The 24356-nt window shown below is 40.0% G+C and overlaps 1 protein-coding gene across 2 annotated transcripts in view; it reads left to right on the plus strand.

The window, feature by feature from the left end:
• Nucleotides 1–24356, plus strand: part of MBP (myelin basic protein) — an 84349-nt gene that overhangs the window by 14061 nt on the left and 45932 nt on the right. For both annotated transcript variants that reach the window (XM_017746144.1, XM_008642700.2), the window contains exon 2: nt 17110–17200. In XM_017746144.1, the coding sequence (XP_017601633.1) occupies nt 17110–17200 (91 nt within the window). The remainder of the gene's footprint in view (nt 1–17109; nt 17201–24356) is intronic.

The raw sequence follows: 24356 nt of genomic DNA on the forward strand, positions 1-24356 counted from the left end.
TGTGATTTACTCACTGTGGCTTATGGAGATCTTAATTTCAGTGAGGTTCTTATGTTAGTGATACCATTATGTCAGAGTACCTAAAAGATGGGCAAAAATAATTTTTTTATAATGAAGTACTATCACAGTCCTTTTATAAAAGTGCCATAAATATCTATCAGGCATATCTAGTCATTATTTTCTTGGATTTTTATGATGTTTTAGCTGAATCCAAGGATGTTATTTGTTTATCAGTGAGAAATGAATTATGGCCTGGAGTTGATCTTAAGTTATTTATCTGGGCTCTTCAGTAACTGGTATTGCCACTGTCATGTGAATAGTATCGTAATTTGTCAACTGTGCAAAATTTCTTGGTTTATTCGCTTATGAAAATTGTTTTTTTAGTTTATTTTCTTGTTCTTCCTATGAAAATTTAAAAATACCCCAGCAAACCAAGAAAAAACCAAACCTAGTGATACCATCTCTGTAAAAGTGTGTGTTGATTTCTCCTCCTGGCATTGTACAGTCTCTTCACATTTTCGATGGGGTATAATTCTCAAGTACTGTCTGACTTCATTTTTTGCCCATGTTTGAGAGAGTGTAGTATCTGAGGGTTTCTGTAGTCTTTCATACAGTTCACTCATTTTAGTTTTGAGCCCAGAAACCCTTCCCTCTGGAGAGAAATTGGTCCTGAATTCTTCATTGTTCAGTCAAGCTCCTGTTTTTCTGTAACTCTTTGTCATCAGCTGTTCAAGTGGTTTGAAACTGATGTATTAGCCACAGCTTTTCTCTTAGGAAGCAGTCCTTGCTGGTGGGAGTACTGACTCTGAGCAAAGTATCTTTGGAGTCTACAGAAGAAGCAAAGCAGAACAAGGGGAGAAAAATTGTCACACAATTTACATAGCTATTCTTCCAAAGCCTCTTCTTGTTGCTCCATAGGGACTCATGTGTTTCTTTTCTCTCATATGGCCAGGTTCAGGAGAACTGGAGTTAAACCTATTTGCCAATAGCTCCTGGCTTTGCCATGTACTTCAGGAGCTGCTCATCAGTTCCAAACACCTGTAATGCAACCATTTATAGTTACTTAACTAGAATGGATGCAAAAAATAAATGGAACCTTTTCTGCAAAGTGACTTTCAGGCCATTTGGCCCCTGCCGATCCTAGTGAATGGATGTAACCCATTTCAGCTGCAGAGTTTTGCATGTGCCTTTATTGGACTTCATGAGATCCTTGTCTGTTTACTTCTGTAGCCTGCCAAGGTCCCTCTGAAGAGCGCCTCTGTGTACTGACCAGTCCCCCACTTTATTATATCCTGGGTTTTTAATAAAGACATTAAATGATACTGGCCTGAGTGTTGATCCCTGGGGGATGCTGCTGCTGACTGACTGACAGCTGGACTCTGTGCCGTTGATTGCCGTCCTCTGAGCATGGTGGTCCAACCAGTTACCCACCCCTTGTATTCCACCTACCCAGACTTTATCTTCTTGGTTTGACTCGAAGGGTAGAGTGGGAGGCTGTGTCATAGGCCATGCTAAAGTCAGGGGATATGATGTCATACTTTTTCCCTCCTCCCCAAAACCAGTCATTTCATCACAGGAGACTATCGGGGGGTTAGTCAGATACCATTTGCCCTTGATAAATTCAAGCAGGCTGTTCCCACACACCTTCTATCCATGGAGAGGAATTACTGTTAAAACTGTTATGTCATCTGCCTTTAATAAAAAAGAGAAAAACAGCTAAGCATTTGAAATGCTGTGTATAAAGTATATGTCTCATTTTACCAATGCGTTATCACCCCTTCGGTGTTAACGCAGAGGTTTCTGTTGAGTACAGAATGTACCTACCTTTGACAGTCTTTTATCCTTCACTGAAGTGTTGCACTTTTGAATTATTGGAAAAAAAAATACTGAGGCCTTCTTCTTTCAGGACAAATCCACATAAAAAAGAGGTGTGAAGTGCACTTCCTAGTTGTATGATGTTCCTTGATTTCTTGAAACCTTTCTAGAAAGATGGACCGTTGTCACGTATTTACAAAGTCTTGACAGATTGATAGCAGCCTGTATATTGTAACAGTACAGAGTTCATGTTGAGCGGTCGCAGAATAAATGGCGATGCTGTCTGGCTGAGCTGTCAGTTGGGTTTTTGTTTGATTTGTTTGTTGTTGTCTTGGGTTTGGTGGGGATTTTTTCAGTTTTTGGTTTTTGGGGTTTTTTTTGTTTTTTTTGTTTTGTTTTGTTAAATAGCTATAAAAGAGTAAAGATCTAAAAATTAGGCACTGGAGGAAAAGGTGGAAGTTGAAGAAAAGAACAAGTGCTCCTGCCTGGAGTTGGAGACATTCCCAGGCAGTGAATAGGTGTGCTTGCTGGTAGTGCTTCATGCTCCCCCCCAGAGCCTGGGGCTTGCACAGATGATGACTATAAATAGTGCAAAGTAGCACTTATTTAAATCACCCTTTTTTTTTTTTTTTTTTAAAAAACATAGCTCTTGAATTTCAATGCGATACTTCTCCTGAAGATGTGCAGAGTTCTTACCAGAAGCACACTAATGAATCAAACTCTGGTAAATTGAATCATCTCTGTAGTGACCAGTCACAGGACCCAAGCTAACAGTCTGAAGTTGTGGCAGGGGAGGTTTAGGTTGGATTTTAGAAAAAGGTTCCTCACCCAGAGGGTGTTTGGGCACTGGAACAGGCTCCCCAGGGAAGCGGTCACAGCCTGACAGAGTTCAAGGAACGTTTAGACAGTGGTCTCAGGCACATGGTCTGATTCTGGGGGATGGTCCTGTGCAGGGCCAGGAGTTGGATGATCTTTGTGAGTCCCTTCCAACTCAGCATATTGAATGATTCTGTGATCTATTAAAATGACAGTTTCTATTTGGTTTTTGGCTCACTGAGTGATAAGCTGGCTGCTCAGATTGTATTTCTGGTCTTAAACTGTTTATTTCTCCTGCTTGTACATGCACGAATGTTTCAATGTCATCACTTCTGATATTTATTTACATTGGTATTAGAGAAAATGGACATTCATCTTACAGTCAGTTGGAGATTTATACTGCTTGATCTTTTTCAGGTTTATTTTCTTTATATATTCTTTAAATATTTCTTTGTCTATTTGGAAAATGGTAGCTACAACTGTTTGAAACAATACTGTCCCTACAACAAAACTCGAAGTGTTCCCGAAAAACAGGGTTGTGTATAGTGCAGATGGGGTCCTTCTTACTCAGTTATTAGACTAGCTGCTCATGCTTTTCAAAAGGTATGAGAGCAGCCTTATGAGCCATTTATGTTCTGGAGCATGTATCTTATCATATTGGCCATCTGAAGACACTTTGGATAGATGCTTACTGACAGCAGTCCTTTTTTTGTGGTGTACAGAAATGGCAGCAATTAACTCCACAGGAAAACCTTCTCTAGTTCCAGGTGAGTAATAGTAGGTATTGGCTGATGAATCAGGTGTCACCTGGGGCTGAAGGAGCGCTGAGTGTGAGATCTGGGTGAGTCATTTCCTTGGGCTCTCAAGATTTGTCTTACCACTAGTTCAGTGTGGTAAGCAGCAGTAGTTAACTCAAGATGACTATTTCTGAAAGGCAGGAACATTTTAAATTACTGATTTATGGGGGGAAGTAACATTTCAGCTGTACTCCTTGCATATGAAATCACTAATATCTGTTAGAAACTCACCACATCGTTTTATGGAATTTTGGAAAAACATTAATCATTGCATGTCTGATATGCCCACATCTTCATGTTACAATCTGTAAGTATGCTCCAGAGGAGGGCACCAAAATGTGGAGGTGTTAGTGCAACTGGTATAACAAACCAGTGGGTGGCCTGGTAGCCAGAACCCGATGAGGTCATGTTCTGAGTGACAGCCCTTAAAATGTCTGGAAGCTGCAGTGTGATCAGGTACTCTGAGTTTTCAGTAGGTGCTCATTAAAGTGTACTTACCTCACAACTGCATAAATATTCTGATATTACTGCTTCTGACTGAAACAATGCATTCTCTGTTTCCTTGTAGCTTACTTCTAGCTTTAGAGGACCTTCACGTACCAGTTGTGGGGCAACAAATGAAATTGGCTTCTGCTGTTGGTTAACATCCAGATACTCAGGATTTGTTGTTGTTTTCCCTCTCACAGTGGTCAATACACTTTGAATGCTAATTTAGACATTTTAAACAGGCTGAAAATAAATTATTAAAATGTCATCTCTCTTGGCAAGTTTGGGTAAACAATTGGGTTTGTTGTATTTTTTCCCCAAATATTTTGCCTCTGAGACTTAGTTATTCCCTTCTGAGATGGGAAAGTTCACCTGTTGAATGTGTAGGTTAGTATTTCAGCATGCAACTTCATATATGTGTTATAATGGTCCATTTTTCTTCTAATATTGGTGTGATTGTAACTCTGCACAGTAGTTTTTGTGAGCGTGCCTCTGTGTTGGCTTAAAGCATGGAGGGAAGCATTGTTCCCTTGTTTGTTTTCAGAAAATGTGGTGGGTTGACCCTGGCTGGACTCCCGGTGCCCACCAAAGCTGCTCTTTCACATGTTTAGTGCATATGAACATTGTGAGAGGGAAATGACCATGCCAGTAAGGGTTCTGCTCCTCTGTTCCTGATAAAGGATGCAGAAGTCAAAGCAAGCAGTGAATGGGAGCAGTTTCTATTTGTGTTGTGAAAATTTGAGGGGTTTGTGTTCTGTAGCTGTGGAATTTCTTCCTTGTTGTTGGAGTGGATTGGTTTTGGTTAGATTTTTTGACATTCTCCTGACTTGGCTTCTATTGCTTCAGTGTTAATTAGGTGCATTGTTTTGAGATGTTTATTTTATGACAGTCTTTCTGGTTCAGTTTAGACAGTTTCTTGAAAAATGACTGACAGCTAGAATATTTCTGAAATCAGTTAATCTCCTCTTTAGATTTTGCATTTTGTGGTTGTTAAGGTAACTAGGAAAAATGAGTAAGGGATCCTCATTGTGCTTTCTTCAAGCCTCTTAAGCAAAACTGTAAATTAATTTTAATAGGTGTTCTGAAGTTGCTCTTTAAAAAATATTCAGGTAAGTATTGCATACATTTCATTGTATATTCTTTGTCTCTTAGGGAATATCTCTCAGGATATTTGTCTGTGTTCTAGTAAGTAGTTGTATTTATGTACCATTGACAGCTATCTGTTAGTTAGCAGTTGATTTCTACTTGAAAGGCTTACAGTGGCCTGCTGAAAGAAAGGTCAGCTTGATTTGGGCCTATACTTGGACATCAGATGAACAAATCCCTGGGATGGTATTGTGGCTTTCTGAAGAGGTAGCTGTTCCTGTGATTTTAAAGTCAAAAATTAGCTTTTATCATTCTGTTGCTTCCTGCTGGTTGACTTGTGTGAGAATTGAAGTTGCTGAGAATTTGTGGGCAAGGTCTAGCTCTTAAAATGATCTAAAAAAATATTTGCAAGGTGACTAATACTGATGATAAAATTCTTGTAATGTCTTTGGTGAGGTATGGAAAGGGAGGTAACTTCTGGTTTTTAAGCATGTTGAGAAACAGACTCCTTGGGAGGCTTTAATATGGTTCTAAAAACTAACATATACTTCACAATGGTCCCTCTTTCCTGTCTTTTTATACCCAAGGTCATTATGTAAGGTGCAACTGACAGTTCTGTTCATGCTGTCTTTCCCTCTCATGTATCTTCTCTTTTAGCAGAGAGATTTGGGTCCACGGTGTTGTGGTGATGCTGGTGGGGTTTGTGAAATCCTTGGACTATTACCCCCTACTGCTGCTCTTCCAAATGGGCACCCTTGATACTGCTAGGGGGGTCCTGAGAGTGGTCATACGGCTCTGGGTCTGAGGAACAAGGGCACAGGAGACAAGGTTTTCTCCCTGATGTTCCCAGTGAGGGTGTAGGGCTTGAAAAGAAGTGAATGGATTCTGGAGGTCAACAGCTGGTTGCACAACAGGCATTTGGCTTTTACAACCATGGAGACCCTCTCTGAGGGTCAAGGACTGCTCAGAAGAGATTGAATCTACCTGACCAAGTCACGCAAAAGCTTCTTTGCCACTAGGCTGGCCAAGCTGGTGAGGAGAAAAATATGGGAAAAATAAGGGGGAGAGAGATGACAACCCACAGACAAGTGAGGAAGGGATGGAATGGGTTGACAAACAAAGGACACAGGATGAGCAGACAAGAAGAACCTTGGAAAAAATGTAACAGGGCTGAAGGCAGAGGTTAGTTCTGTGAACCATCAAGGAAATATTCAGTTTTGCCTAGTGTCTTAACATTCCTGGTGAGTCTGCATTCGACTCTAAGTTTTACAATAAAACTTTGTATCTAATGTTTGTAGCATTTTTTTAGGTTTTTTTTCTTTTTTTCCTTTTTTCTTTTCTTTTAATGTAGTCTTATAGAGGAACTGTTTTTGACACAGTATTATATTGATAAAGTGATCCTTGATAATATGATCAATGTCTTTCCTTATCTTCACATCTTCACATATTATATGCTTGATGTTTTTTAAAATGTACTTAAGTGGGAGTTAAAAGATGTCATGCCACTGTTTTACATTTATACGAACTGTTTTGTGCCTTTATCAGTTTCCTTTAACTAAAAAAAAAACTTGCTTCCATGCCAACTGTATTTCAAAACTCTTATCGGAAGAAAAATCTTTATTTACATTTTGAAAAAGGCAGTTGTGTTGATTATTGTGTAAATATTGACCCTGTAAATCTTGACATTTGAAAATATTTTCTTCTAAGTGGTGTTTGTGCATTTATTTACACTACACAGAGGACCTATGCTCATTCTGGGAGCACGGAGCAATAAAACTCATTTTCTTTCAAGATCATGCATTTAACATTGGCCTATTTAAATCAAACAGGGAAGTGGAAAGTAATTTTCTGTCTTGGGTGGATAGACAGGTACATGCACATGAAGGCCTCGTTTTCTATGGTGGCAGCTTTGCCCTTAACCAAGCGTTACATAGCAAACCTTCTTTTCCCATACAGACTGGAGTAAGGGAGGCTCTGTGATGGCTTGGACCCAGGAGCTGGTTTGGTTCTGTCTTCTCCCTTTCTCTCACTTCATGTTACTAAGATGGATTATTTTTAGCCCCTCTTTCGCCCCTTGGGGGCCCAAAAAGCATTAGAAGCAGCCCAGTGTGTCGGGTTGGTTAAGAGGGAGGACACGTGCCATGGAGATGGGACACGGTTGGGATCTTGGCAGGAGCTCATGCTAATGAGGAGCTGAAATGTCTGGCTCAAAATACCTTGCCACTTTAGAAAGGCAAAAGCATCTTTTTAACAACCCACCACCCCCCAAAAAACCTAAGCCCTTTTTGTACAAGATTTAAGAGACATCTGTTAATTTTCTTTTATCACAGTTCAGAAACATTGATCTGTACTGTGGTCAGAATTTGCTTTGAACCTACAAATCTTGCAGGTAAATAGAATGTATTTTAGTATCAGGAAACTTGTGTGTGCAGTTTTTCTTAGCTTTGGCCTAGAAATACACTTCATGAGGCTAGAGACTTCCAAGTGACCTAAAGCAGTATCAGTGTGCTGGAAAAAACTCCCTTCTAAAATTAACTGCTTGATGTTAAATTTAATTCTCCTTTTAATTCTTGGCAAATAAAAGTGAATTTTGCTTTTTAAATGCTGAAAATGTGTTGGTACTTCTTAGGGAGTTGAAGGGATGTAATTTTGAATTTAAAGTGCTTTTTACATTGCTGCTTTTGAGCTTTCTTTCCTCATGAGCTAAAGACTTGGAATTGAAAATTAAAGAAGTTGAAAGTTCATGTTTGGTGTGCACTGGCAATTGTTTCAGAGTGTGTTTTATACTCATTAAGCTCAGAGGGAATTTGAATTAGTCTGTTGTATCTCTTGCCCACTGTGAGTGGAACAGCGAGAAAGTGTTTTAAAGTTGTCTACTGTTTTTAGCTTCTTTTTGTAACCTCAGAGAAAGCACTAAAAAGGTATTTTTATTACTCAAGCAAGCCAGCCTGCAACCATGTTGAGGAAATGACCCAGACACATATTCCGTGTAATTGTTTTGCATACTGAAGGACTGGTTCACGCACGTAATGGAATTAGGAATGAAATACCAGAAGTGAAATTCTGGCTTTCCTGCAGCCTGGTTTGCTGCTGGGGAGCTGGGCAGAGCTAACCTGTCGTGTTGGGTGCCGAGTTCCTGCTGTGTGTATTCATTTGGCAAGTTGCGCTTCAGCTCTCTGTAGCCCCCACAGTCACATGTTCCACTTTGCTCCTGCAGACCGATGGAGTCAACAATTTATGTTGACAAGGGAAACCTCATGTGTTTTCTGTTAACAACGGTAACATTGGCTGCAGAGTCAGGATATCAACTGTGTTGGGTTTTTGTCAAAAATACCTGTCCGCTCTCAATCGGAGCACTGCAAAAGCCAGAAGGTTTTCACACCTGGGAGCCGAGAAAAGATGTTTTGCTGGTAATGCAGCAGAAAGGTTTATCTCTGATAGTTGTTTACTGTTCTTTGGTTTGACACTTTTACAGTGAATATTTCTGAGATGCTCTGTAACAGCTTTTATTTTATAATATATTTCACTCAAAATGCCTTCAAGATAATGAAAGCAGGAAAATAAGATTTAATGGAATTTTTTTTTTTTTAACTTATTTAAGACACTCTGAGTATCCTCTAGTTCCTGGGTTAGTGCAGACATCCTTGTGTGTGATGAGCCAGATTTGGACATTGTTTCAGGCATAATTTCTCATTTTTTTTTACTTTTGTTAAACAACCATAAGCATCAGGCAAATGCAGCAGTGCAGCTTCACCCAGCCAGTGATTGGTGGGACTCTGGAAAAGGACCAGAGCCTTTCCTCTGCATATCATGGCATTGGGAAACTGCTGCACTGAATCATGGTTTGGAATGATGCAGTCTCCCAGATGTGCTCCTTTGTGGCCAGCTGTTTGTAGGTTGCCTGCAGGGAAGTGTAGAAGAGCTGTGGGTGCCTTTGCTTTCTTTGCTACTCAGTGCTGCATTGTGCAGCACAGCACAGAACCCTGCAGGAACCCTCGCAGTGCTGCTCCCAGCCAGTGCCCTGCTGGGCCACTGCCCACTCCCCACAGACAGCTGCCGCCTCTTCTGCATCTCTTCCTGTGGATAAAAGCTGCAAATCAACCGATTTACTGCCACGCTCTACAGGCTCCTGAGGAGGATTCAAGACTGAGGGTTTCTAATTATGTATGCTTTTTGATTTTTATTTGTTGCAAACTGCCAAACTGAGAATTCCGATATGAGAAGTTCAATGTAAGAGGTTGAGAGGCATTTTTCACCTGAAAAAAAGCCCAGAATATTTGTAGTCTTCTCTCCCTGGTTAGTGGATTGTTATTTTGCACTTTTTTTATAATTACTTTGGGGTTTTTTTTCCCTGTTAACTACTGGGCATCATTCTGTACCTAGTTGCTAGTTTTTGCATCTCTGTTGTGCTTTTACAATAGATAGAGTAGTCAGATTTTTAGTATCTTTTTCTGGTGTATTGGATATATATATATTAATTCAGATTTTATCAATACGCTAGAGTATAGAAGTTAGCTGTGAAGAAAACAGGATCTCATTAGCTGTGAAGAAAACAGGATTCTGTTGTAATCTTTTGTTAAAACCCTTCAGAAAGACCTCAGGTGGTGGCATTTGAAAATTACCAGTCTGCTGGGGTCAGACACAGACATTGCTTGATGGATTTATGAAGCTTTTAAGGAGGTACACCGAGGGTTGAGGCTGCAGCATTAAGACTGTGTTTATGACCTGAACCACATCCTTTTCTTGGAAAAAAAAAGAGTGAAATATTTGCACTTGTTTCAGCATGTGGCTAAAATAAGTGCTTAAAGGACAGTAAATTTGCACTCAGTTTAGATGAGATAAAGATGATGAGTGGACTGTGAAGGCATCCCTATTGACAGCTGTCACTTTTCAGACTATTCTGGAAATCAGCTTGAATACCTTTTGTAAAAGAGACGGGCTCTTGTGCTTGATGTACAAAGTACCTGTTTTTGATTTTGTCCCTTGAGTGTTGTTATGGTTCCTCTTTGTTTCATGAGGTCAAGAGCTGCATCCATAAATGTGCCTGCCAGATGCTGTTTGCAGTGGAGCTGTAGAAAACCTGCCTGAGTTCAAAGCAGGTAGCACATGTTCTTTAATAACATTAGCCCAGGTCAGGTGTTCCAGAGGCTGTTGAGCCTCACTCACTGTGTTCTCAAGTGTGGGTGTAGGTCCTTGTATTGGTCTTCACAGTGTCATAGAATGTCGCCACTGCGCTGCTTGTGCAGCTGGTGTGGTGATGGTTGCTCTGCTCTGTAGGACCAGGGTGGGATTGGCAGAGGAAGTAGGAAGTCATAGCCCTGTCTGTACTTGTCTGAATTTTACGTGATTCACATCCGGGTTTCCTGTGTACAGTTTCAGGGTTAATGTGCACAGAGTTAAAAAACTTGCATGAAATTGAAAATATTGACTCAGAGCAGATTTTTGTGTCTTGTCTTTACTTGTTCAGCAAATTCCTTGCTGTTCTATGATGATTCCTGATTCTGGCAGTATCTTAGAGTACCTACAGAGTAAAAGGTCACTCACAAAGCTTTTCCTCTTTCTCTGCCCCTATGCCCAGGGTATCTGAGATTGGTTTTTTTCAGTTCACAGTATTAGTGCAGAAGTCTTGAATCTTGCACGGGGCTGTCTGACCTGTTTTTTTATTTAGTTTTGTTTCCCAGATGAACACTGTCATTTTAACAGCTTGCTCCCAAATGCCTTTAGCCTCTGTCAGTTGTATGGACACAGTAATGTAATCCCTCATTTTCTTTTTATTGCATGCTTGAAACTCCCTCTTCAGCATAATGGAATACGGTATGGACTAGTGAAAGCTGACTAATAGCACACTGTAGGTCCATTAATTGTCTTTATCTGTTACATTTTGAGCTGAAGAGACCTCAGTTATAAAATATGAGAACCCCAGTGTGGTCAGGAACATTTAAAGGTGAGACAGTCTCTGTATTAACCCAGTTTGGAAGAACATGGAGCAGAGTGCTGATAACACCAAAGCCATGGGTTCAATCCCAGTATGAGCCATTGGCTTGAGTTGGACTCAATGGTCCTCGTGGGTCCCTTTCAACTCAAAATGTTCTGTGAAATCTGTGAAGCTTCATGAACAAAAGTAGTTTTTAAATGCCTTTCATGAACGAAGGGAAACACATAGCAAAATAGCGTGGAACTGTAATGTGGAATGTAGCAAATTTTTTAGTTGGAATTCAGTGTGTTTTACTTCGACCCCGTGGTATTTTAAGATTTCAAAATAGACTGAATTCGTTTCTTCAAAGACCTGGATAATGTGTTTGAGGCATCTCAGACTTTTTTCGAAGTGCCTTGGGGGTTAGTGATGAGAATCCTTTTGTTTGCAACTTCTTTTGAAGTTCTCCTTTGGTGACAGCAGCAGTAGCACTGTGCTGTTGAGAGGAAAGGAAAACTGTCCTTGGAAAACTCTAGCCTTCTCTTTTTCCATCACCCTGTCAATTTTTTTTCTTTCTTAGACCTTAAATAAGATTTTGACACATGCACAGGAGTGTAAAAATAATTACATACAGAATTTTGTGGAAGCTATGAAGTAGAGGATATAGTAAGTCTTGCATTTTAAAATGAATGAAACTGAATGTAAAAAATCTGTAGAAATTAAACTTAAACTGAGAAAACAAGATATAATAGAAAGCTGGAGATAATGATTGTGATTAGCTTGATGTTTAAAAAGAGTTATTTTATTTAACTGAAAATTAATGGCAAAATTTGAATCCTTTTCTTGGCTGGTGGGGACTGAAGAACAAACTGATGTGGGAGTTCCTGGAATGTTTTCAAGAGCTTGGAGCTGTATAGATAGCACGAGCCCGGCTTCAGCCTGGGATGACCTTGTTGTGAATGTGGGCAGTAGTCTTGTTTGAGGAGTACAGATCTGCCAGTATGATGTTGTTAAAATTGACCATTCACCTTCGGTGCAAGAGGCCTGGTGCTTGCTAGTGTGTGTGGGAGTTTCTGTACCAACACAAAAGCGTTTGGGAAATCTCCACATTGAGGAAGAATTAGTGGTGGAATTCAAGAATATGTTTGAACATACTTGTTAATGCAGGTCCAGGAGATCTCTGCTCACCTGAAGAGAGTCAGCTGCCATTCCCTGAATTCCTGCTGCTAATAAGTGTTCACAGCATCTTCTCCGTGTCACTGTGTTAAGCTGTATGTGTAGAAATTCCTCTCAATGAACAGGAGCTAAAAATTTTGATCCTGATTGAGGTCTCTGATAAGAAGTAACAAGGAATTTCTCCAGCTTTTATGAAAGCAACATTGTTAAAACTTAATATGGGGATGCAGAATATAAAAATTACTAGGAAAATTACAACTCTTAAGATTGACTTCCATCCTGCCCTGCTGATTGCAGCAGTATTTGGTGTTTTGAGAAACATCCATGTATTTGACAGACTTACTGATACTTATCTCTCAGTCCTGTTACTGTCACAATTTTGAAGGAGCACATATTCATGTTTTAAAGAATTTTCCTACTTTTTCCCCATGGAACTCTTTGGAAAATCAGTTATCTCTGAGAAGACTGAGATTGTCCTGAAGGTATACTATAGCCTGAACATCATACATACATTTTATGAATATTACATGAAAGGTGGCCTTGCATGGTAGAATTCAGGGGAATGTCATTGCAGAAGTGGAAAGTCAGGAATGTTTTGCAGGAATGGAACAGTATGATCTACTGCTATAGATATGGGTTAGATTATCCCGATCGTTATTGCCTGCAGCCTTACTCTTTTTCTGTTATTTCAAAATGAAGGTTTATTGCCAGTCAGTTCTGGTTTTATCCACTAGAAATTCTTGTCTGTCTTTTGAGGTGGTGTCTGTTGTTTATCTTAGTTTTGTAGATATAGCACAGGGAGAGAATCAAGTGTTTAACCATGCCCCCAGTGCTGCTGGGCTTTGTGGAGGGAAGGTAATGTGCTGTGGACAGGAATGAATGAGACAAGGAACTGGAGAAATGTCTGTGCTGCCAAAGCAGCTGCTCATGCACTCACAGTCTGTTGTTGTCTTGCTGCAGCTTTTGATGCCCTTGTGGCACTTTTCTGAAAATAAAGGAAATTTTAGCTGTTTTCAGTTGTGCCGCTGGAGAGGAGCTAAACATACTAGCTGAATATATATAATAAGAAAAAGGAGTAGGTTGTAAAAGGCAGGAATGAAAGCACAGACAATGTGAATCTGTGCTTCACACTGAATTTCTTTAACTCTCATGAAGACATAACACTTCTTGAATAGTCATTTTATTTCTGATGAGAAATTTTAACTTTTCTGTGTGGTTTTATCACTTAGAAATTGAAGTCATTGAGTCATAACTTTGTGGTTAAAGGAAAAGAAACAAGCCCTTCTTAACTAGTAACAAAAATGGCAAGGTAGTTAAAAAGCTGCCTTGAATACTCTAGAGTACAACTTTCCATTTCCAAGGCCTATGATTCCTTGAGGACTTAGCTGCTTCTCTAAATATAATGTGCCTCACTGCACTTTTTAACCCTCCTGATACTGTAGTACCTGCAGAATACAGCTCACTGTAACTCAGTATTTCTTAATATTTCCCATATAAGTAAAGATCATCTAAGTAGGCACTGATAGCAGCAAAATACAAGTAGCCTCTTCTTGCACTAATGGCTGTATATATAGCCAAAACATTTTTGATATTGCTGTTCATTTGTTGAAAATACTTTGATAGCTACTGGTTATTTGTATATTTACCTATCAAAGTTTTAAAATGTGTAATATGGGGACTATGGTGTGCACATGGTAGATAATGGGAAAACAGGTGAACTGAGTCATAAGGCACCAGAGAACAGCTACAGTGGAAAGTTGGGCCAAAAATATCTTATAAAACTGGGGCAGATTATAAGGCAATTCTAATTTTTATCCAGTCTGAATCAAGAGCAGTTGTATATGTACATACTCACATACATAGAACTGCAGTATATATGCACATCTCATTTTGAAACTGCTTTAAGAAATAATATAAGGGGTTCTAGTCTGTCACCAGCTGTTCCCATGCAGTAGCTGCTGACTTGCTCCTTAGGTATTTTATGGTGTTTTGGAACATGAGTGGCAAAGGAGGTGCTTTTTAGGGAGACGTTTTTTGTGAGTTTAGGCCTATATAATATTTATTTCATACTAAAATCAGGTAATATCTACTCTCCTGGGAACTGATACTGTAAAATGAATCTATTTTCTCTATCACTTCTGAAATTGCATTCAGTACTCAGCCTGAAGGGGCTAGGTAGAGTTACGTTTACACTGTTATGTACAAAGGGCCTTTATTTTATAACCAGCCACAAGCACACTATTTCTGTAGGTAAAGAGTCTCTTCTGGCACAGCTCAGGCAGTGTAAGGGAATGTGTTCTCACTTTTTCTCTTCATTGATTGCAAGGACAGAGACACTTAAAATTTTTTAGGACCCTAGAAAAAAAGAATCAAGCAACTGACCGAGCCTTGACTGTTTTGCAGTGTCTGGATCGTTGATTGTTCTTTTGCAGTGATTTGTCTTGTATTGGTTTTGGGAATATAAGCATTATATGTGCCAGCAATAATGTGTTGGGTAGATTCCTTCATGCAAAAAATAAAGCAAAAGAAGTCTTTTGAAAGTTTGCATTTTGGTTAAGAAGGCATGCCAAGCAGAATTATATCCAACCATACACTGTCATTTTAGGCTGATACATCACACAACTTTGCTGTCAACATCTTGGAGCTGGCTTCTGTCAACACCAACATTGTGCCTTATGTAGGGAGCAGACAGCACAGCTGCTGTGTAGTTCTTTCCAGTGATTGAACTCAAACCAAAATGTCTCAGAGTTCTTTCTAGCTTCCCTGAGACTGCCAAAACCATGTTTTCCAAGTAAGGGATGCAAGCATCTCCCCGGTAAGAGCTTGGAGTGACAATGCGTTTCACAGACACAGCTGAGTGTCTGCTGGATAGTGTTTTGTTGCTACTGCTCTTGATGCCTTGCAGCAGGTTACAGACTTCCAGCAGTTTCCCAAGGGGAACAAGAGCATGAAGAACAGCAATCCCTCTCCTCCTGTACCACCAGCTCTACCATACACTACATATGATGAAATACAATTAAAGATGGAGCTAACAAGCACTGCCTTTACAAAGCCTAGAGCAATAGCTCTGATCAGGAGTTCAGCTGTCCCCTTCATTTGGGAAAGCCCTGAACTTTTGATCTTCTAAATGTATTCATTTTGTCCCATGCATGATGACACAATTTTTAGTGTTTCTCTTTGCCTTTGGGATTGACTTACCCTCCTGTAGCAGATGTCCTCTTCTGCTTTTTTTCAGAGTTGACTGCTGTTCTCGATCTCTCTGTACAACAAAGATGTAGTTGATTTGCTGCTCCCTATAAAGCAACTAAAATAGATTGGAGAACCCAAATCCAATATGCAGCTTACTGAATCAGTGGCCTCTAAATATGGGTGATCCTGTCAACAAGTACAGACCTTAGCCTAAGTCCCTTGTCCGAGTGGACAGCATTGCAGACTGGGTGGCTCCACGACTTCAGTTATTTGTGCTGATCGTGAAGTTGTTTACCCTAAGCAAGTTGTCTCCCAGTATAGCCACTGCTGATTTCTGACTGGGTCCCTTCGTCTTCCCAAGGGACACTAGTTAAGCCAGACTGAGTGAGCATCTGCTAAAACTGACTTCCCTCCTCAGCTCTGAGAGGTACCAAGCTGATGGGTTTTCTGCATGGGACACACTCAGGTTGGTACCTTGAGGGAGTGCAGAACCTTTTCACTTCTGCATGTGCTTCCTGCTTCAGGAAGGACCTGCAGTTTCCTCTGAAGCACTTTCTCTGTCTCTGCTTTTCCCAGTTCTTGTCAGCTGCTGTGTGACACCAGTAAGCTTGCTAGGCCTATCTTTCATTTCTTTCTCAAAATTCTTGCTGTCTTGTTTCAAAGTCTCTTGAGTTTATGTGCCTTAAGTTTGCACTCCCCTGTTCTATAAGGAGGTTAACAAACTTAATCTACCTATCTTCTTACACCTTCCTTATTGTTATTAATAAGGGGAAATAAGAGAAATTTGGAGCTGTGCTATGTTTCTGAGAGCAGAGATGGTAATTTTCATGAACAGATTGTATAGCAGCATTTTCAAATATGTATCAGAGTTTAAAAATTGTATTTTTCCAAAACATCACACAGAGTCTTCCAAATGAGCATGTACTTGAATAGAGCAATATGTATCCTTTAAAAAGCATAGGCATACAACATTTCTCTTTTATTCCTTTCTCAACTCTTAGTCAACTCTTTCCGGTAATATTTCATATTGTATCAGTCATTTCATATCCATCATTCAATGACTGACTGCTTATGCAGTTTACTGTCTGCATTGCTGTAAGCTTGTTTAGATGTTTCTCTTGAGTACTAAAGTAAAATATTTTTAAAACATGAGTTATTTTTTCTTTAGTAGTAATATAAATATTTAAAACTCAGTGTTTCACAGCTTATGTTTTCCTCAGACTTTTCTAGCTAGGGAATGAAATGTTTTAACTTCTGGCAAGTTAAGTGCTGAAGCTGTTGCTTTATTTCTGGGCCCAGTCTAGTACCAGATAGCTAATTGGCAGATTTCTTTCATAAATAGAAAAGTACTTGTGCTTTAAACAGTCAAGTACATGAATTGGTTAAAGACTTGAAGCTGGCTGCTCATAAGCTCTCTCTAGCTCACTTGCCTTTGCTCTGTAAGGAGGAATATTTGTGTACTATGTTCTGATCTCTTGGTTCACTAAGTCAACATGGAATATGTCAATAGAAATAAAATTAGATATGAAACAGAAAGGTGGAAACTTACAAGACTTTTATGATTTAAGATCTCTCTCTTGTTTAAATGTCTTTTCTAACTCTCCAGTTTATGTAGTCTAGTCAGATTAAAACAGGCTCAAAAAAAAAAATCCAGGTTTTCTGAGAGTATTTTTCCTTACTATTTTGCAAACCCACATACGTGTAGCAAAGATAACAAAACCACCCGTGTTAATGATTCTGTAATTAAGAATATAATTTAAAAGTTTGAAGAGTGTTTCTGTTTGAGAGCTATAAAAGGAGAACTAATCTCAGTAAATGTTTGTTTTACAGAATGCTGAAACCAAGGTGGAGGAAGCAGCTAAGGAGAGTCCAAAAGCAGCCAGACTAACACAGCAGTCTTCAGAGGATAATGAAGTATTTGGTGAGTTACTAGGACAAGTGGAAAATGTTATTTGATGTGTTAGTACAAAGAGAATTCCCACAAAGTGCTAGTGATCTACTTAATGTTGGTGTGCAGTATTTGAGTGCAGGCTGTACAGTCCCACAGAGACCTGGAAGAAAGATGGAGGAGAGGACCAAGAAGAAAACAAAGAGCGATCAACAGTCTGAAACAAATAATCTCTGAGGAGAAGAAAGATTGAATCCAAGTGTTCAGCAAAATTAAAGGTTTATGCAGTAAGGGAATATAAGCTTTTCTCCATCCATAATGGACAGGAAAAGCAGTGAATTCTTAAAACTGCAAAAAGAAAGATGTGATCAAATGTCAGGAAGGGAAATACAGAAACAAATACTAAAGCATTGTGATACATCATCTGGAAAGTGTGCAGATTCATCATTGCAGGTCTTGAAAAACAGGTTAGACAAGTAACTGTCTAAGCTGATGTAATCATCTTGTGCCAGAAGGATAGACTGGATGACCTTTGAGAATTCTTGGAGGCCTAGGTTTTAAATGAACTTGTCTTGGTATTTTTCAGTGAATCCCTTTCCTGCTCTCCATAGAGGTTTTGCTGATAGTTTTATTATTTAATCTGAAAGCCACATTTGACCTTTTCTTCTGCATTAAGTTTTGGAAAAGAGACCGGGAATCTTAGAATCATAGAATATGCTGAGTTGGAAGGAATCCATCAGAACTATTAAGTCCAACTCCTGGCCCTGCACAGGACACCTCAAGAATCACACCATATGCCTAAGAGAATTGTCCAGACTCTTCTTGAACTCTGTCAGGCTTGAGCACTTGCTATGAGCACTTGCCTGCAGAGCCTGTTCCTGTGCCCAAACACCGGCTGGGCGACGAAAGTTTTCCTGATGAGGGAAACTTTATTATTACAACTTTAGGTTGATTTTATGCTAATAGAACTCCAATAAAGAAGCAGTAGTCTTAACATTAATGCAGGAGAGGTTAGGGGAAGGCTGGTCATGTGGATGTTACTAAGGATGACTAGCTTGAAAACTTTTGGATGAGCGAAATATTTTTAAATACAGTAACGATTTTTTTTTCTTTCAAAGTACAAAAGGAATGGAGCATGGATAATTAGTCTTTTTCACTATATATGGAAATCATTTAAACTGGTTTTGTTTCAATTCATCTTTTCTCAGTGAGATAATATAGTGTGATTGGCACATGAGCCTGAATTCCTGGCATGAATGTTTCCAACACTGATCACATAGTGCTAGTGTCTGATGAATCCACCAGTGGACTTTAGAACTAGCTTTCAGCTTTATTAAGTGGGTGCTGAGGCTATTACCTCATTTCCTCGCTATTTGCTCTGCCAATTATTTGCAGTAGATCCAGTATTACTGGTTAGAAAGCCCCATGGCACAGTGTAATGTGCATCTCAAGCTGTGTCCTTTCTCAGAGCAGAGCTTTCGTTTTCTTTCTGCAAGAATGATGGAGACAGCAAAGCAAGGAGATCTCCATCTGCCTCTTTCTGCCAGCAAAATCTCAAGCATTTAAACATTTGTATACTGTGATCACTGCTCCCATGTACCAGTGAGATAACCCAGTAGTTAGTCAAGCCTGTGGTCCACGTGGGAACTGTGAGTCTAGAGATGGGAATTAACCGTGGAATTCACTGTTGGTAGGTTTAAACTCAACATCCAATGATCCATACTCTGTATCAACACATTCTTTTACTAATTGAAGAAAGTCAACATGCAGTATGCTATATGGTCTTTAAAGCTAATAATTTACTAACAAACTGCTAAATATTTCCATGTTCCAAATCTGTGAACTGAACTGGTTATCTGAGATAAGACACTGATCAACCTTTGATAACTTGACATAACAAGGAGGAAAATTTTTTTCCAACCTCAAAACAGTCAGACTGCAGTATCTTATATCAACCCTCCTACCACTTTGCAAATGACAGTCTGGTGTGGGTTTTTTTGATTTTAAGATAAGGTCAAAATGGGGGAGAAAAAAAGAGGAAGTATGGTGCAAATGGAGTCTGTAATCTTCTTTTACCCTGGTCAAATGAGGAAATCAAAGTGGACTGAAGGTGCAAGTGAAATCACTGTAGTAAGGATCAGGGAGAATATTTTGACAGATACAAGTTTTGTGTCTTGAGAATGACTGCTGTGTGTGCCTTTCCCTGCAGTTCTGGACAATTTCTTAAAATACTCTATTACGTCTTACAGGGATAAAGGATAAGCTTGAAGCAGTTTTCCCTAGATGAGTTATTTGTTGTTCTGTGACTTAAATGATTAGAGATCCTGCTCACTCTGGCTTGATCTATTTCAAGCTATCCCTCATTTCTTTCTTCTTTTTCCCCAGTGATGCTAATTATACCAAGCATCAAGTATGCACCAATAGTTGGTTAATTCATAGCTCCAGCTTTGACTAGAATCCCTCTTCTGAAGAATTTTTAATAGCCTCCAGTCTCTTTGAGCAGGTGCAGTGTCTTCCCTTTTCACAGAGATTACTATCTTCTGTGACTTATTTACTATTTTCCCCAGACATCCCTTCCCCCAGCTTTCTCTGGACAGTGCCACCCCCTACAGAAAGGTTAGCACAGGCAGCAGAGGAGCCTGACACAGCCTCTGAGCCCCCTTTGAAGCAGGGCAGCATCCCTTGAGAGCCGCCTGCCTTTTCTGTCCTGGTGCGTGGGCGCGCAGCAGGCGCTGGGACGAGCCGTGTCCCCCGACAGCGCTGGCTGTCCCTCTGCGCTGAGCCACCCGGTGGCAGCAGCTGCCAGGCCCTGGCAGCCACCAGGGCGCCTGGACTGCCAGGTCCAAGGCTCTGCAGCAAAGGAGACAGAAATCTCTTGATTTGTGCTTGTCTCCCCACTCTCCGAGGTTAGTGTTGGCGTGCACCAGGTGACAGTAATGACTTCTCAGGATACGGGAACTTTCTCTGCTGTGGACAGCATGGAATAGATGCAGTTGCTAAGAATTGTTATACAGAAGATACCTGGTGAAGCTGTACCATTTGAATATGTCAGGGTTTTTTTGAAAATGCTTCCTTTCAGAGTAAATGTGGTTTCTGCAGTCCCTATCAGCTGGATCCAGTTTTGGAGGCAAACATGTTATTATTGATTGAAAACATCACGGTGGTAAGGAGCCAAGTGTGGGGTTCTCTTTCAAGTCTGCTAGACCTGGTAGCATACTTTGTAGATTCAAGCAAGGTTTGATCCACTACTGCAAAGGGCCACTTGTGAACACACATAAATGTCATACTTTTCCTGTTGTTCTTCTCTCTGTGGGTTGGATTTGGGAATTACCATTCCAGAAGGCTTTTTTGCATTTCTCTTTAATATTTGGGGTTTTACTGGGGTATAAATGAAATGGCCTTGCGAACAATGAAGCCACATCGTACCAGCTGCTTTATGAAACAAGCAAATGAGTCAGGTGTGTCTTGTGTTTCAGACAGGTAATTCTCAAAGGCAATGAACTTTTTATACAGGAAGATGGAATGGAGAAATGAAGCAGAAGGGTAAGGGCATGGGAGAGAAAAGACATCACAGTGATGGCATTTGCAACTATGAAATTCTGAATTGACAAGAGTTAGTTTTGTTTGCCCTTTGAAAGGATTTTCTTGTGGCATCCAACAGAGTTCTGTTGTCTGATATATACTGAATATGCATCTGTGATGTGGAGCTAGAATGTCTTGCTTGCTACAAACTTCTGTTGAACTTGCACGTAGTCAACATGGTCTCTGTTGCAACCAGTATGTAGTCAGAAAAGGATTGTGAATTACAGTCCAGGGGAAAGAAGGAAATTGCTGGGTATGGTGCTATGCATTTAAGGCAATGGATCAGGAGGGGACTCTTCACCTTACTTCCAGAGATTATTTTCTGAAGTTTATTTGATCCAATGCTACGCTACAACTGTCAGGCAGAAGCAGGGGGGAAATCTGCCTTTCGTTCTGACCACTGGGGTGACTGGATCTTTCTTTCTTTGGTTTAGCCCCTATTACATTAACCTGGAAAATGACAAATGCAGATTTTTAATTACACTTTATACTTTTTTTTCCATAGGGTTGAACTAGCATAAAATTACAAGCAAGATTTTTCCTTGGGAGGACTGTTGTATATTAACAATATATTCCCCTTTCTGATGGAAAAGAAAGTCAAGTGTGCTAACTTTTTGTCATAGAATCATAGAATATTTTGAGTTGGAAGGGACCTTTGAAGGCCATGTGGTCCTAATCCCCTGCCATGGGCAGGGACATCTTGAACCAAATCAGGTTGCTCAGAACCCTGTCCAACCTCACCTTGACTGTGTCTAGGGATGGGGCATCCACCACCTCTGTGAGTAACCTGCTCCAGTGTTTTACCACCCTCATAGTAAAAAAACATCTTCCTTAGGAAGATAGAGTAAGACTTGATCTTGTCAAACAGGAAGCTTCATTTTCTTTCTATCTTGTCGATCAGGTCTAAGCTCGTATCTGGATGTGGCCATTTTTCTTCTGGCTTAGAGCTTTCCAGGGATCCATGCTGTGCGCCTAAAGTTGTACTGTGAGGTGTTGGGTTTTTGTTGTTGTTTGGGTTTGGTGGTGGGGTTTTGTGCTTTGGTTATTTGTTTTTGGTGTGAGTTTTTTGTTTGGTTGGCTTTGGTTTTTGGTTTGTTTGTTCTCTGGGTTTTTTTACTAAAAAGAGGCAAAATGAACACATTTTTTTTCCCCTCTAAGAGGAGAGATCCTGTTGTAGGGCTTTTTCAGCACCATCTGCCATTCTGCTGTTTCAAATTGCAGTACTGGGTACCTCTTGATGTATCTTTTTGTGTGCAGAGCTCAGCGATAGAGCAAGAAAATGTACATTCAGCACAATTCCACGGTGGCCCTGACTCACCCCAATTCTTGCTTATGCTGATGCCTGCTGCTGTGTCCCACACAGAATGTCCTGTTGGGAGTTGTGTAAACCCACGTGGGATGAAGAGCTCCTCTCTCTGTGAGACTTCCATCTGTAGTGGTTTGACAGACCTAGTCACACTCACTGTTGGTCTGCCTTAACATAGTCCCACTGCATCCAAACATGGGAACTTTTGGATGCTGTGTATTGAATGCCAGTTTGGGTTCTTTGGTTGTGGGGTTGTTCTGGTTGAGTTTTTTTCTTTATCTGAGGATTTACTGATGGTCTATAAAATTTGTCTGGGAAAATGAGAGAATTTGTATTCTGGTCTTATAGAATATACTTATAGAGGTGGGAATATATATGTTTTTGAATGTTACATCTGTAAGGATTTCACTCTTCTTGTACCTATTTTTGCTTTTTGATTCTTGCTTAAGAAAGAGAGGGGGCAGAATGTGAAGGGAGGAGCTGGAAGGCACAATGCCTTTATCAGGAGGTGATGCAGTCCTGTCAAGAGCTGGCTAAAAGCTGAAGGCTATTGCAGTTCAGTGACCTTACTGGGAAGCTTCTTTCATTGTAAACACAATCAATTGTGGAATACAAGCTATGATATTAATGCAAAATAATGGCAAGCTTACACACAAAAAAAATCAATCTGGTGGGACAGCAAATGGTCCTAAAATAGGTGTTATTACCATGGTGCAGTTATCTCCTCTTGCCTGAGAGGCAAATGGGGGAATTTAGTGTCCTGTCGGTTTTCATTATAAGCTAAGTAATGATTCTGGTTTTCCAGCTATCCACCTATTTCCACTTTCCCTAGCCTTCTTTCCTTTTCCTGGTTTCTTGCAAGACTTGGCCTGTCTGCTTTCATCCAGAGACCACTGGTTTATCAAAATTACAACAGCAACCCTGGATTAGCTTTCTGAGATGGAAAGAATAGATTTACATTTTAATAAAAAAACCCACTTGCTATTTTTTATGCAATTGTTGGGTCTCAGAGGTACAGCTCACAGCTTTCCCTTTTTGGTGTGGTATTTTATGCCCACCTGCAGATCTTTATTTTAGGGAAAGGGCTGAAACTTGTGTATCTCACATATCATAAAGTGGTTTTTGCAAACAATGTGTAGTTTTTGCATATGGGCAAGCGAAGATGAATATTGGAGAAGTGCTGAGGTGGAAAGAGACCTATAGGAGTCCAGAGGCAGCAGCTGGCCAACTGGTGGGATGTTTTGTTATTTTAAAGTTTGAAGCTTTTTATAATGTATAGATATTTGCAACTTCTCTATTAGTTCTGTAATTGGTTTGGTTATGGCTCATTTTTATGGATTTTCTTTATTTAACAGTAGCATTCAAACTTTATTTATTTCCTGGCAGCAGTCTGGTGCTTTAAACAGTAACAGTAGCTCTTGGACATCTAATTAGTTAATATGCCTTTAATTAAGTAATGTAATGTCCTACAGTAGCATCAACTAAGTCTTCAAGATTACCTTTAGTATGCCATTGATGTTTGCTGCAAAATTAGTGCACAAGCACTTAAGGGCATTTTAACAACTCTGATTTGGTACGATTTTTCTTATTTTTTTCTTGTGTGTACCACATGCAAGCAACATGTAAAACAGAGGTCTGGGTTTTCCTAATATCATAGGGACTGGATTTGTTACTTGGGTGGTTAGCATAGGCGTGGAGTTGAGACAGCAATGCCTGCTGCATTTTTAGCAGTGGTGGGCTGTGCTTGCTGTAATTAATCAGCACATTAACAATAAATGACTTATTCATGATTTTAATGCTTGCTATACAATGTACAGGAGCTGGTGATTTTTTCCCCCCTTGTTTATTCAGTAAGAGTGAGTCTGTATGCAAGATGGAGGGCAGCACAATAGGCATTTACCATCCTATTGTTACCCAGAACAAGCATGGTATCCAATTGTAAAAGTGAGGATGGAGAAGGGTGGTCTAATGTCACATGTTGCTGGATGGTGATTTGAGGCCTATGGTTAATTAGCTAGCCATGAAACAAATTACTCCTTTCCCAGTGTGTTTTATTATCTTTGTCCTGTTAGCAGGCTGCAGCCCAAGAGAGTATTCTGTGTGCACAGAAGTCCTTAGTGTTCTCTGTCACTGATTCTTATGTACCATCCAGTTGGGTTAAGGCAGGATTTTATCTGTAAATGAATTAAAAGTGCTTCTGAAAGATCCTTATTTTGGGGAAAGGAGCTGAAATGTTGCTGTTGTCCCGTTTCCAATTTTGTTGAGGCTGAATAACCACTCAGTTCTGGTTTCAGTGAAAGG

The sequence above is a fragment of the Corvus brachyrhynchos genome, unplaced genomic scaffold (assembly GCF_000691975.1).
Source record: "Corvus brachyrhynchos isolate BGI_N302 unplaced genomic scaffold, ASM69197v1 scaffold409, whole genome shotgun sequence".
NCBI lineage: Eukaryota > Metazoa > Chordata > Aves > Passeriformes > Corvidae > Corvus > Corvus brachyrhynchos.